This window comes from Elaeis guineensis, chromosome 3 (assembly GCF_000442705.2).
Source record: "Elaeis guineensis isolate ETL-2024a chromosome 3, EG11, whole genome shotgun sequence".
Classification (NCBI taxonomy): Eukaryota; Viridiplantae; Streptophyta; class Magnoliopsida; order Arecales; family Arecaceae; genus Elaeis; species Elaeis guineensis.
In genome coordinates, this window is record NC_025995.2 from 102711404 (window position 1) to 102726908 (window position 15505).

At 35.0% G+C, this 15505-nt stretch overlaps 1 protein-coding gene and 1 pseudogene across 2 annotated transcripts; both read right to left on the reverse strand.

Annotated features, from left to right (window-relative positions):
- Positions 1–3749: 3749 nt before the first annotated feature.
- Positions 3750–5333, reverse strand: LOC114914007 (uncharacterized; annotated as a pseudogene).
- LOC114913984 (uncharacterized) lies at positions 4860–12890 on the reverse strand. 2 transcript variants are annotated; one of them, XM_029263475.2, is made up of 7 exons: positions 12540–12888; positions 11184–11301; positions 10895–11106; positions 10790–10817; positions 9147–9255; positions 5329–5456; positions 4860–5195 (listed from the first exon to the last, which is right to left on the reverse strand). In XM_029263475.2, exons 1-6 carry the CDS (start codon positions 12774–12776, stop codon positions 5375–5377), a joined length of 786 nt encoding a protein of 261 aa, XP_029119308.1. In that variant the 5' UTR covers positions 12777–12888; the 3' UTR covers positions 4860–5195; positions 5329–5374. The 2 variants fall into 2 exon arrangements, 1 of the variants encoding a protein (XP_029119308.1); XR_012139861.1 differs by lacking the exon at positions 9147–9255 and having other exon boundaries at positions 12540–12890.
- Positions 12891–15505: the final 2615 nt, after the last annotated feature.

The window sequence follows — 15505 nt, forward strand, 5'->3', positions numbered from 1 at the left end:
ACTTAATCCACGATAATCCATCAACAACACTAATATCCCCATCTTATTAGTAAACAATGTCCTTAGTTTCTCCAACAACCATAATCTCCTCTTGGATCTTAATTGATGACTCTCACAAGACAGGATTCTTTATCCAAGCAAAGGCCCTATACATGATAAGTCACCGCCTAACCCTAATAATAATTAAATAATTGATCAATGTAATAGAATCATGGTTACATCAAATGGGCATTTTGGATTTATGGATATATTTCTGGTGCATGTACAAAGCATATTTAAGGACTTAGGAAATCATTTTCAAATTAAATAATTTTCATCTAAATTATCTTTCTAAAGAAAACCGCTTATTACCAATTCTTGTCCTTTCATTTTTCTTTTTGGTAATCATGTTTTCCTCAATATTAAAATTCAATACCTAACCTCTAACTTTGTAAGTACGGTTGTCCTCGGATCAATTTGTACTTCAAAATAGAATTTGATTTACAACTATTAACATATTATATGTATTATTTTTATAACAATTGATATGTTAAATTGTATCAATGCAAATCTATGAGATAATCTATGAAGATAATTGCATCGCCATATAAACCTTAGATAAATTAGTGGGCGGCATTAATTAGGCCTCTAGTACCCTCAATATTTTTGGTATCGTATCCTCGAAAATCTCTGTTACCAATCTTTTTTAAGGGAAAAAGTTCAACAAAGGAAATTGTTCAAACGTGCAACTCTTTTTTTTTTTTTTTTAAAAAAAAACTTAGATCCTGAAAAAAGATGAGTTGATATTTTGATTATCAAATTGATTTGAAAAAGAGTAAAAAAATCTTCTTCACTTCCGAGGTTAGATACTCCTTATAATTCTAGAATTTGATATGCTTGCTTCTATTCAAATTACATAGCTATTTCTTTTCAAAAATGCAAGACCTTAAGACAGGTGATGCATGTATCCATACTACTCGCTCCTTATATCCTCTATAAAAGTACAAACAAATCTTTATTCTTTTTTAATTTCGTTCGCACCATATCTAATTGAAAATAATACTAGCACATCAATAATACAACTATTAGTTGGTAGCACTCATATTATTCTCTAATTTTGACACGTTTACCGGTTACCCTATGTTTTTTTGGAGTTAGAATTGCCACTGCCGGTTTCCTTTTCGTTATCCTATGGTACTTAAACAGAAATTTTTGGTAGAAAATGGCTACAAAGTACTTTAAATGTTGATAGGAGTACCGATTGCAGGACAATATGAAAATGTTTCTTGAAACTAAAAGGAAAAAAGAAATAATCCCCTTATTGTATGGAAAAATTCTAGGCATCGTTTTTGCATTTCCATTAGGTTAGGCTATAATATTGCATGAATTTGCTACCGTTCCGTAGAGATGCAAATTTTTCACAAAGATTGATGCAATCACTAGGATTATGGCCACCATACCTCCCGAATAATTCATTTATCCTACCTAATGATGGGATAAGGTTCAGTTGCTCTCATCATCTTCTCACTAATTTAAATGATCATCGTAGCATACAAAACTAGAGCAAGTATGATAATTCTTTTACTAGGTATGAGTGGCATGGGGCATATCCTAATGGTGTAGTGACCATAATGTTGTGCCTTAAAGTTGCTAGTGAATAATTCCATCAATTCAAGCGAAAAATCTACTTTTTGTAGGCATTATGTCATATTAGCTATTTTTTACTCTGTATTTTTATAGACACGATGATGATCTTGCTTTAGTAACAGGTTCTTTATGATTGCTGAAGAGCCCTTTCGTTCACTTGAAACAAATGGATGTTGTGAGTGTCAGAAGGAAAAGGTTTGTTTATCTTTCTATTCCTTGCTTAAATTTTCTCATGGAATTTCGTCTTAGTTATATTTACTCTTATAGAAGTTACCATCTTGTGGTTGTTCAAGAACCTATGGTAATCTGTTCAGACGAGACACCAATGGCAATATTTAGTAATCTTCAGTCTCTTCCTTTTTTTATCTTCTTCCACCTTTTCTTCATGCTGCTTCATTTCTTTGCTTTTTTTTTTTTTCCCTTGTTTTTTCTGATGTTTTATCCATATTCTGTTTCTTCTATGGTTCCTCTAATTTTTTCTCGTTCGAAAAATAGTGGCCTTTCTCTGTAGAGTTATTGCTTTTGTTATTTGGATCCTTACACATATCCAGCACTCTATGACTACTTTGATTCTTTCCTTGTCTTCGCTCTTCAATGTTCTTTTATGTTTATCCTTTTTTTTTTTCTTATTCACTTCCATCTATTCTCCCTCATGTTTAATCTAAATGACAATGGTACAGATTTATCTTTATTATGACCTGGAAATATTCAATGTAAAACATCAAATACATCCCAAGGTAATGAAATTAATTAGCACATACAATGCAAAAATAATAATAACTTCTAAATCATTTTGACTTGAAATTTATTGATTTCATTCACAAATGTGCCATGCATGTGCATGTAGTTGAGGAGACTCAATGCTCACAGTTTTTGATAAGAATGCTAGGTTGATTGTTGGCTGGCCTCTGATGCAAGCAAAAAAAATTACTTTGGGACGTATAAATTTGTCGATTTAAACTTAATTCCTTTGCAACAAAAAGAAAAAAAAATCAATTTGAATTTTTTTGTTTGAATATTATTGGTGGATATAACATTATTTGCGGAAAGATAGAACGAGAAAAATATAGGAGAGCATCACTGCGAGATATTATGACTGATACACGTTAATCGTATCCGGCCATGTTGTTTCTGAGCCTTTGGCAGATGGATCTGAGATTCCAGTAGATGGCGCTATAACAAGTATGAAAGAAGATGAGGACCTTTTTACAAGAGCAAGAAGGGAAAAAGGGCGACGAAGTTGATACTCTATCTTTTTTAAGCTAAAATATTAATATTATTCATGCTATCCATGTACTCATGCTCAAAATTTTGTTTTACAGGTTGAGGGATTGAAGGGGCAGTCACTATCCAAAAAGGATTATGGCAGTTATATCAACATTTTGGCAAAAGTTTGATCATTATAATAATATTTTAATACAATATCTCAAACAGATATGTTTGCTAATGAGAACAAGCTTTTCAACGGATGCAAGTTGATTCGGTTTTCTCCTTGCTTTCATTGCATGCATGATCTTGTTAGATGATAGTTCGATTGAACCTCTTTTGCAGAAGTACCGATCCTTTCGAGACCTGTCGGTCTTGCATGGTAACGGAGGCTTTTAAATATCTCCGAAAGATGCACATTTTTAACGTTCCTTATTTTTCAGGTAGGATTCTCAGTCTAGTTTATTATTCGATTCGTTCAAAATATTCAAATTATTTTTGACTCAACTCGTTTGCTAAATTATAAAATTAAATATAAATAAAATTTTAAAATTGATACCTTAACGATCCAAACTAGAATAAATCTTTGTTTGATCGTATTTAGATCGATAAAAACTCGATAAAATAAATAAATATATTTTATATTATATATATATATTTATATACATATTATACTAATATATTTATTATTTTATAAATTTTTTAATATATATTTTTTTAATATATATAATATATACTGTACATTATAGCATTACATACTTAAGCTTTAATAGTCGTCATCGGATCATTGCTCTAACGACTGAAGAAGACCTTGTTTATCACTATTGGATCAATGATCCAACGGTAATGATCAAGTGATCAATTAACCCTAGCCTATATATTTTTTTTTACACTCAAATCTTAACCTTCAGACAGTCTCATTTCATTTCATTCATCCCTCGATCTCTCCATCTCTTTTCGCGGCAGGAGGCGCGGAGGACCTCTAGTTGCTCGATTCGGACCTTCGTGAGTATAATCCAACCGTCCTCCCACACCACATGTATGAACCGGCTTTGCCGTCCATCTTGCCCCACCAGCCACGGCAGCAGTGGCAGGAACTTCGCCTCCGCCCTCCATCACCGCGGCCTCCTCCTCCTCCCCCATGGCCGCACCTCCGGTCTCCAATCATCCTCCCCTGGCGTCTGCCCCTGATCCCTTCGATCTCGATCCCACCATCGTTGCAGCTTTCAGAGCCGAGGTTTTCGATGCAGAGATGGAGATGGCTGTGGTCGAGGTCGTTGAGGCCACGAGCACCGAGGTTAGTCTGATGCGATGGCTTCTTTGCGGGACCAACAGCGAAGAACTCGACGATGTTCGACGGCTTGAAGATATCTCTGATGAAGAGGCACAGACCATCAACGTTGAAGGAGAGGATATTCCGACAGCGATAGGAAAGATTCCGACGTTCTGTGGAGTGATCGAAAAAACCCAACAAGATATGGACGGCCATCTTGCACAAAATCAGTATGATTTCCCCCCTTATTTTTTTTAAAATATTTATTTTTTATATAATTATAGACAAACTAAACTCGAACCTAATTCAAACATAACGAACTTACCGAAATCGATCTCAAACAGAATTTTCTCGAATACATTCGAATCTGAACCGAATACAAACTAAATAGTAATTCAAATACAAACTAAATAATAGTTCGAAATAACCGATCCCAAACAGTGGCATGTTCAACGTGTCCGATTCGTTAACAGCCCTATTCTCAGAACCATTTTATTTCTTAAAACTAATGTCTACTCCTTCCTGGTAAAAGAGATAATACATTTATTTACCGGAAAAAAAAAAGAGAAAAGACATTTCTCATGATCATATATATACTCCGGATCCTTTCCTTGTACTGTTAATCAAAGCATTCTAATACCCTACCTACATGCAATGTTAGAGGTACACAGGTCTTATTCTTTAGCCCGACAATTCCAACAAGGTAGCCATACAATTTGAACGCAAGCATCACAGAGATCAAGTGCCCCACGAATCAACTAAATGTATGTTCCACATGTAAAGCAAGTAGACATACAAGAATGGCCAACTTAAAACATTTACCCTCCTTCCATCTTCAGAGAAGGCTTCCAGCATGTGCTTTATCTTAATGGATAATATGCAAGAAATACCTTGCAAACGTAACAGTGAACATTCATGTGGCTGTACAAAAGGGCATGACAAGCAAAGAATGAGAAAGTTGGCTATTACATGATGGATTTGGCGTAACACGACTTAGTGTTGCACCATTGGGGGTCCTTCCAGACAAGGATGGTGGATGCATGAACGCTCTTTTGCAGCAGCTTTCAAGATGGCCAGGGGCTCATATAACCTGCCATGCAAATAAAGTAATGAAAACCCAAAGGTATCATGGATCCCTCGTACATAAATACAACAGTATGATTTTCTGCCCACAGCTGATTTCTTAACTATAGAAGTATATTCTTCTAAACAAAGAGACTTACTCCATGACAAGTCAATAATTACATGGATGGATTTAATGCCACATTTTTAGAGAACCTTCAGGATAAGGTTGGTGGATGCACCAACACCCTTTGCCGCAGCTTTCAAGATGGCCCGGTGTCTATATAACCTGCAATCCACTAAAGGTAATAAGAACCCAAAAACCATCATTCATCCATCTCACATAATTACAACAGTTAAGATTTTCGTCATCCAACTAATTTCTAATCCATGGAAGCATATTTTCCTAAACCCAGAGCTCCATGATGCCCTTTATTGTTTCATAAAGAAAGATCATAAGTACCATCCATAGGATACTACCAATCTACATCCCTTGGGCCCAAATTATTAGTCATATAAGAAGGAAAAAAAAAAAAAAACACTAATGGAGTAGGAATTTCTAAAGCGCCATCTACTCAACAAAAATACATAAAAAAAAAAAGTAATTTTCCTGGTAAATAAATTCTGGTGCCTACTTCACCCCTTATTTAAACTTGGTTCAGTGTTACACAAGACGAGTTGGCTGCTGCCTTTTCTGATCAAAAAGTCAAGCCCTGACTTGGAATCAGAATAGCATCATCACAAGCACTGGCTCTAGAACCATTGATCTCCACTAGCGGTGCAAGAGCTGACCTGGATCCAGTCCCCATCCAATCAAGCTTGGTTTGAAATTATTTTCAAGCCTGAAGTTTGAGATCAAGCTTGGCTCATTCATTATTTGGTCAAGACCTATCTGAGCTTAATTTTAAACTGAGCCAGACAAAAGCCTATTTTAATCAGCTTGATAACTTTAACTCAAGATGAAATCAATTCCAGCTTGAATCAAATTGACTTCAAGTTTGAATAGAAGCTTGGTTCAAACTGGAGTCAAAATTTAACCAATTCAAGCAATTTAAACCGGCCTCATTCAATTAATCTCACCAGTTCCTTATTTTATTCCTTTAAAAAACCAAAGTTGACAAGGTCAGCCATCGGATAAGATCCAAAGTTGATTATTTTATATAATATACTATACATTATAATATATTTAATTCATTTCAAGCTATACTGAGCTGAGCCTGACCAAGATTTCTTGGCCGGCTTGAAACTAATTTCCAGCCTATGAACCTAGTTCAAGCTCAATGACTGATTCAGGCTTATTCTAGGCAAAGCTTGATCAAGCTCAAGACACTCAGATCAACTAAGAACCCGTCTCCAGATTTCCTCTTTGAAATGAGCTGAGATCCCTCTTCAAATTCCAGCTCAGATTTCACCTTGTTTGTGCTTTGGTTTTGGCTATGATTTCCACGGTGAACTCAATCGTGACTAGTTTTACATCCAGGAAGCAAGCATCTTGTTGCATCTTCAATATGTAGCCAGTTAAATTGAGGTAATTTGAACTTTGGTCTCTGAAAGTATTCATGCCAACTTTAACCCTCAAACGTTTTTCTTTGTATGTTCCTATTTTTCACTTCATTTTGTTCCAATAGAGGGAATCTATGTAGTAAAACTCATGGTAATTTCATATATTATGCTAAAAGATGAAAGTTGAGATTAAGGACGAAATTAATACTCGAGTTCTATCGATGGCAGAAGTACATGAGAGGACTTCTTGCCAATTTCATTTGCTTTATATACACATATGCAAGGATATGAAAAGGACTAGACAGAGCTAGTTGATCGAACCCCCTCCAAAAGGCCTAGGGATGGCTTAGGCAATTAGGCAGCCACCTACAAAGGAAAAACTCCAATAATCGACACATGCATCTCTAATATACATATATGGGATAACCTACATTCTTCTCAAGAGGAGAGGATATCTACTTTTCTCAAGTCGAAAATCAACAATGGCCACTCAAATTGAAAAACCACGCTGTTGATATGATCTACACTACTAAAAATGCTTAAAGACCAAAAATCATGGTCTCTAACCTTTGCATCAAGTGAGTAGAAAATGGACTGTTCCTGTTGTGACAAAGTGCTAAAATACATGATAAAGCATGCAAATTGAGAATCCACTTTATTGATCATGATAACACATGTTACAATATGTATTGATTGAAAATCAAAAGATTTTATTGCTCAGATCATGGCAAAGTATGGCCTTATATAATTTTAACCATAGATTACCATACTTACTTGATGCATATGTTAGAGACCACCAAAATACATAATTTTTTATTTTTGGATATGTTTGCTGACACACACACACACACACACACACGCATATCATGATCGATGGTGTGGATTTTCATTTGGGATGTCCCACTGTTGAACTGTTGATTTTGGACTTAAGAAGAGTAGACACCCTCTTCTCAAGAGGATCAAAATTTATCTCTCTCTCTCTCTCTCTCTCTCTCTCTCTCTCTCTCTCTATTCATATACCTATCATCAAACATATTTCATAAAAAGACAAGTCCAAAAATCACCACATTTCAAGGGAAGTAAACATTAATAAACAACTGAACATATTGACAAGACATGTCAAAATGCTAATGGTAATATAGATGTGTAAACTTAAAACTAACAGATACTAAAAAAAATTGACTAGAAGAAGCAAATGGACTGTTGGAGATCAAAAACAGCGAAAAGAAGAACAACAAGGCTTGACTATTGCTTGCCTCTTCCCTTCTTTCTTTTTTTTTCCCCCCTTTTTAAAGGAAGATGGGTGGGGTTGGGGGGAGAACAAACTCTAAACTCCCATGTGTAAAATCTTCCTTCCTAACAAGCATCCCATCTTAGGAGGAGAAACCCCTACACACCCCAAGTGTAAAATCTTCCTTTCTAGGGAAGTACATCACATCTAACAAGTATCCCATGTTAGCGGGATCTAAGCTGTCATCACTTAGGCACTTCGGGGTTATTATGTGCCTAGTCAGGCACCTAGGTGCCTCGTCGGGCTCTTTTTAAAACATTGCACATATGCGTGGCATTATCTCAACTTGTACACAGTTCTTGTCAACATTAAATGATTTAATAGGAAGTAGCAGAAATATGGAATTCTAATACCCTAAAAGTTGTGACCATCTAATGTATTAAGCAGTATTGACACCTTTCCTTATGCACAGATCCCACTATTATAATGGCCAGGGATGCATGGCTGAACCAGTTCTTGTCAACTGGACATAATTACATGGTGCACCCTCAGTCAAGACATATGTGCAGACTATGATCTTAAAATATCAGCACATACAAATAAGTAAAGTTTCATCTATCATTTGAATTCATCATGGAATTTTTCTTTGCAAAAAGGGTGATGAAACAAAAAATACAACACCAAACCACGGAACTAATATAGTCTCAATCTCAGTAATAAATCAAATGATTCTGGATCCACCTATTCATCAAGTCCCTACTCTTAGGGGATTACAATAAAAAGGGTGGAGATGGCAGAAGAACAGGTTGACTTATCAGTGACAAAGATTTTCCAATTGTGTCAAAATAAGTCATACAACAGGTTGCCTTACTGTGCACAAGCAGCAAACAGTGATTAAGCAGACAAATAGATGCTTAAGGCTCGAAGTTTTCACATGAATGAGTAGACATTTGTATGTGGGTGGTAGATCAATCATTAACAGTACCACCCCACTGAACCCATTTAATTTGTCCATGCATAGGGGCCTTGACATGATGCCATACAAAAGCTTATAATATGGCATTACAAGTACAATGATAACCATAGATCTAGATCCGACATAACAATATAAATATGCAACAAAGATAAAATTGTTGGCATGAACCTAATAATTTTTTATAATGGTGGTTGTTGAATAATGTGTTTTACAGGACATAGAGAAGCATGATCACTACAGTGTTGAGAATAAAATATGCAAAGGCTCACCCTGCCAGAGCAATACCCCAGGTTGATAAGGTGTAAATGACTCTTCCAGCCTCCCAAACATTTCTCCACTTGCTTCTATCTTTAATGCCACCCAAAGCCCTTGTCACAGCTGCAAGCTCATATGCCAACTTAGGTATATATATAAATCTGCCTATTTGTGAAATAGACTAATCCTAAAACAAAAGATCAAGTCCTTAAAAACCGAATGGCATGCACCGATATACTAAAGGAAACCATTGCTGAATAGGATTGTAGGATGTTATATCTTAAATGCTTCTAGTATAGAAAACATGATAAAAAGTTATAATATTAAAGAGTATTACAGAACATGAAGGAAGCAAAATATCACTCATCATATATCTAGATATTAAGGCATTTTTAATACATTGCCCTCCTTTACCACTTTAGCTGATTGTGTATAGCCCACGTCCTTCCATTAGCATCAAATGTGGGCTTTAGGAATTAAAAAGCTAAAAGCTGGCATTAACTTAAAATTTTCCATATGGCCATATTGTTTCAGGTAAAACTGTAGATGAACCTTGTGTAGGGGCAGTTCCTAATGCAGGTATATGGCAGCAGATCTCTCACTAAAAGAAATTGAATAAGGAAATTCTTAAAAGGAGGGTGTAGGAAGTAGGAAAGAGTTCTTGAAGAAGATATGGCACCTTAAGTACAAATTTCCGTGAACTAAGGATATAACTACAAAATTTAAGAGAGATATAATGGAATAGAGACCCTATGTGGCAAGCCATCAAGAATTTTTATAGACAAACAAAAGCATATACTATACAAATGGTTATTAAGATAACGGGTAAAGATTAGGAGAAAAGGATCACCTCATTTGATAATCCCAAAAAACTTGAAAAGAAGACCATCAACATTCAGATAAACTATGAAAGGACTTGAAGGAGATACAAACTATATAAGTCCACTTACATATAAATATAATCTCTTCATGTGCATATATAGATCCCAATCTACAATTGATTCAACATGATCCCAAAAAATCTTCTGAAAGGAGTAAACTTATAGGTTTTACAACACAGAACCTTGTTATAAAAATAATCGCTTATGCAGAAAGAGATCCAGATCTTATATGATCCCAAAAAAAAACAAAGGCAGTAAAAAGATGAAGTCAACAAAACAAAAATATGCTGCTGCTGCTGCTGTGAGTATTGCTATTACTGTTGCTGTTGCTATCACTAGTTTAGTAATAATAACTATTATTATTGCTATTACTATGATTACTACTACTATTACTATTATTGTTACGATCATTAATATTATTTTTTCTAACTCTTATTACAATTAATATACTGTGATTACTACTATTATTTATTATGCATTAACAAATATGAAAATTAGTGATCTCTTAAGAACATACGAAATAATGGAGCATGAAGTGTTATTGCATTAATATAATCATATTTACTATCATGCTCTCTGTTCATATAGGATAAAAATATCTCATATCAGCTGATAAACATTCTATTAGCTATCCAAATTGTTTAATAAGAAGAATATATTCATGACTAAAAAATAAACTCAATGCACAACTATTATGAAGACCATGTTGCAGGTTAGAGAGAGTTGCCTGAACCAGTATTATTTTACAGTCTAGAATAAGGTTGTCACAAACTTACTTTTCTGTAGATCCTCCGGCGTTAAAACCTGATATTTAATGGTAGTAAGCTATTAGATTATGCAAAGCGAACAAAAGATAATGCCAAAAGTCTGATAACTCACACCTTAGATTTTGGGTTTTCAAGGATGCATCGAGCTATGAAGTGAGCAATTCCTTCAACCACATTCTCTTCACTAATGATGACATAACTTTCATTATCAATTCCACTGACTTCCTCCAAGCAATTTGGGTCGATTTCATGCGTGACCCACACCCACCAACTAGGTTCTCCACGATCAACGTCTACCATAATTTCCACAGCGTTTAAATTTGCCCCTAATTCAAAAAAAAAATCAAATTAATGATGAATGCACAAAGTGAACCACTTAGGACATGAGTTCGCTGGGACTGACCTGTGGCTTCACTGGATGGGAGTTTGCCATTTGGTAAATCTGTTGACTGCTGATGAAGTGATTCAAGTTTGGTCAGGAAGCTTGAGCTGTCCACTGCAGCGATAAGGCGTGCATATAACTGCAAATTGACAAAATAAGATTACTTAGCTTCAGATTGATACAACCGTGATCAACCAGTTTTATATCCCAGCTCTAAGGGTTTAGCTTTATGTGTCAGATACAAACTTATTTCCTTTTTCACAACTGGGAGGTCAAGAAGGCACCAAACAACCACCTTTATCTCATAGGTACTAATTATGAGCTTTAGATACATTTTTCCATTAAAAAAAAAAAAAAAACCTCAAACATTAAGCACATGAAGTTGATAACTTACTGTCATTGAATCCAAAAGGAAGCTGCAGGAGCAAATTCAGGTGCCAGAGTGGGAAAAAAGAGGCTCTTAAGAGAAGCTTGAGTACATAATAGTGTTGAAATGCCCTATAATAATAGATATTATTAAATAACCAAAATTCATCTTTTGGGGATGGATTATATATATGCAATATTTTGAAATTGAAATAGTCACTATTTGATTGAACAATCAGCAGGAATCATAAGAAAGCAGGCATTAGTGTGAGCAAAATAATGGTGCGGCTAAATAGAGATCTCAACCCTTTTCAGATTGAAGCAGATCCAAAAATCATGGCATAAAAGGAATATACCTGGATTCACTTTATATAACCCAAAATCATAACAATTCATCTCCACATCAACTTGAATCAATTGTCACTTCATAATTAATTATAAGATTTCCATTTTTTTTTTTTTTTGAATGCTGCGAAATTTCATATTTTCCATATCTGCAATAGACAGACAGGTTACCAATTTATAACATCATTTTTAGGTCCGCGAAAGTAAATTGCAGAGTCAAAATTTCCCCCGAATCCTCATAATCTTCGGACCTTTCTTCACAATTCTTGAGCATGTTATGTTCATAACTGTCAAATTTCTTCTTTTAACATTTTCTTTCTGTTCTTCTTCTTATACTGCACATAATCTCTAAAATTTTCATCCAAATCATAATTGCAGGCAAACGGAAAAGGGGAAAAAAAATTCTTTTGGGCAATTAAGCTCGCAGCTATCGACATGTTGCATATATCCTTTCAAATTCATTGAAAACTATATAAGTGAAGGCAAAGGGAACGGAGGAAATATAAGAACCTCTTTTTGAGGGGGAATTAAGCATGTAGCTATGAAGATTCCTTCTTTTTTGGGTCTTTTTGTCCACAAATTCCATCTCAAACCTCACGAAGGTTTAACTACAATAATTTGAAGGAAAGAAAAGGAGGGAGGGGAAGGAAGTGAAGAAGGGCTCACGTCCGGAGGGCAGTCTTTGGAGACAGATGGGGATTTATAGATGCTCTGGAGGACGGCAACATTGTCTGCGAGCACGGTCCGGAGGCGGAGGTTCTCAGCCTTGAGGTGGGAGATCTCGTCCTCCGCCGCGTCGGCCTTGCGCTCGCGGCGGTACTCGACGGCGCTCCACGCGACGTCCGCCATCTCGATCATCGTCCCCACCACCTCCAGTGGGATTGCATTCCCGTGACCCACCATCTCTCAATCTCTCTACGAAGAAAGCAAAGAATTTGCGGAGGAAACCCTAGAAGAAGGAGAACAAGAATTATGGAGCGGCAACCCTAGAAGGGCCCTCACTTTCTCCGAATTGGACGGAGGACATGCTAATGTACGGGCAACAAGGGTTGTATCTTTTGCGCAAAAGAATGATTACCTTTCTTGGCACGACTCTACCGTTGGATCATCTATCACACTCAAAACGTGGCAACTCCGCCATTCATCCGCTGCACGCCTCTCAAATCAAACGGTAGGTGATCGGAGTCGCGCGAAAGACACGACCCCTATCCACGGTGGAATCATTGCATGGACCAGGTCCAAGTGGACCACGGCAAATCGCGGAGCATATGCTACGGTGGATAACGCGCAATCGGGAATACAAGCGGTAATGTGGCGTGTTATTCACCGTGGGATTTCGCGTGGTCCATTGGACCTGTTCTAGGTAATGGTTAGACCGCTGGAGTCCGGGAAGACCTTGTCCAGCCTCCGCTGCGGATGACGTGCGAAGCAACGAAAACCGACCACGCTTCCCCGAAAATATCACCAAACATTGTGTAAACCCCATGTGTTTCCGGTGTGGTACATGCGAGTTCGGCTATCGGGCCCATTTTTGTGATCGAAACCCGGCCCCATGCCGGTGAATTCGTGACCAGCTAATCGCGGCACAGCCCATATATTAAATAGGTTCCTTCAAGCCAGACCGGAGAGGACGCTGCCACGAAAAATCCGCATCTAGGGCAATTCTCTACTATGGCATTTGGTTATTTATTCCAGGTAGGATCTATTTAGATGTTAATGTGATTTTGCAGTAGAAACTTTTCAAGTGTTGTTTGTTGTATTATTGCTATACTTGCTATAAATTTTTTGGGAAGAAAAAAAAGAAAAAAAAAAAAAAAAAAAAAGTCCTCTCCATGAAGAAAGACAATGTCGTGCTTGATAATTACCACACTATTTTTACCACACTATTTTCAAGTTTGTATCCAAAAAAATAATGTAGGATGAAATAAATTCCGTGATTGATCTTTATTTATCCCATAAATTGTTTCAATTTATCTTTTACCATATTAATCATTATTAATTTATCAAATGATTATTTTTTTTAAGCTTTGCATGTCCTAAGTTTAGTAATAACAAACGATGCATGGTGTATTTTTTTTTCCTATTTTCAATTATACTTGAAATGTAATATGGAAATGCAATAGATGATCATAATGGAAGGCTTCAATAGCTACATCAAGCAATTAAAAGCTATTTAACAGTGCCACCTTTTTATGCTAATACTATTGAAAGAATTTAACATTCATTTTTCTGTTGAAAGAAGCGAAATCTTTATATAAAATTTTCAAAGGTATTTAAGCAAAAGAGTAATACAAATAAATTCATACTCGAAATAGTTGTTTACTAATACCATTAACTAAAAATCTAACGGATGTACCCATGAGTATACTTATAAATAACAATTTTTAGATATAATTATAAAATAAATTATATATGCATGGATATACACACACATGTATAATAAAAATCATATAGAATCAAGCTAAAATATGACCTCTTCTAATTTTTTGCTATGATAGAAGACAATAATCAATGATGAAAATGTAACAACATTATTATCTGTCAAATTCTTAAATGACTATTAGAAATATTTAAATTAAAAAAATGACCCCATGTTGCGATCACGAGATAGGTCTCTATATCCATATGCATGAGATATCATCCGTTTTGATCTATACTACATGATTTTATCTTATATAAAAGATGCCTAGATAGACACTCCCTCACTCAAAAATACATATATGATCGGCATTGCCTTAATGAATGGTTCACATTAAGATGTATCATTCTACAATCATCATCACGCACCCACCAGGGCCGGATAAAAGTTATCTAAGATGAAAAATGAAAAAAAAATATTCTATTTTTATTTTAAATATATATATAACATATTTATCATATAGTCTTATGATTAAATTTATTTTAATTTATTTTATTTAGTAAAAATGAGCATTTTATTTAGCTTAGCAACAAGTACAAAATAAAACCCACCACTACCATCACAATAACAACAAACTTAAAAGATACTGTGCTGATCAGGCACGACGTAAGAGCCACATGAACAGCCCCATATAGAAACAATGAGAAATTTTTTGTACACAACATGCAATGTAAAAAATCTGATATGAAATACACCGTCTCATCCGATTGAGCTACATAGTCATCATTTTTTAATATATATTTAATACCCTTAATTCTATTTTTTCGTTTAAATTTTTTAATGATAAAAATATTTTTTCCTCTAAAAAAAATTATAACATCTTATACAGATATTATAACATCCTACATTGAAATTATAACTTTCTGCACAGAATGTCATAATTTTTTTATAAGATATTATAAAAAAAATTAAAAAATATATTTTTATTATTGAACAAATTATAATATTCTATAAAAAAAATTATGACATTCTATATAAAAAATTATAATTTCAATGCACGATATCATAATATTTACACAAAATATCATAATTTTTTTGAAAAAAATGAAACAATTTTATCATTCAAAATTTTAAATGAAAAAATAAAATTACAGAAATTAAATACATATTAAAAAATGATGCTACATGATGCAATAAATCAAAACGGATGCTTCACATTAAATTTTCTACACCATGGACAGTGTACAAAGAATTTCCCTAGAGATAGTAAAGC

What these genes read in the sequence shown, in the direction of transcription:
- LOC114913984 (XM_029263475.2), bottom strand. Translation starts at nt 12,776, where the DNA reads ATGGTGGGTCACGGGAATGCAATCCCACTGGAGGTGGTGGGGACGATG. An exon ending in CCAAAGACTGCCCTCCGGAC is followed by an intron (nt 11,302 to 12,539) that starts GTGAGCCCTTCT and finishes GTCAATTTGCAG; the next exon opens with TTATATGCACGCCTTATCGC. An exon ending in GCCGGAGGATCTACAGAAAA is followed by an intron (nt 9,256 to 10,789) that starts GTAAGTTTGTGA and finishes ATGAGCTTGCAG; the next exon opens with CTGTGACAAGGGCTTTGGGT.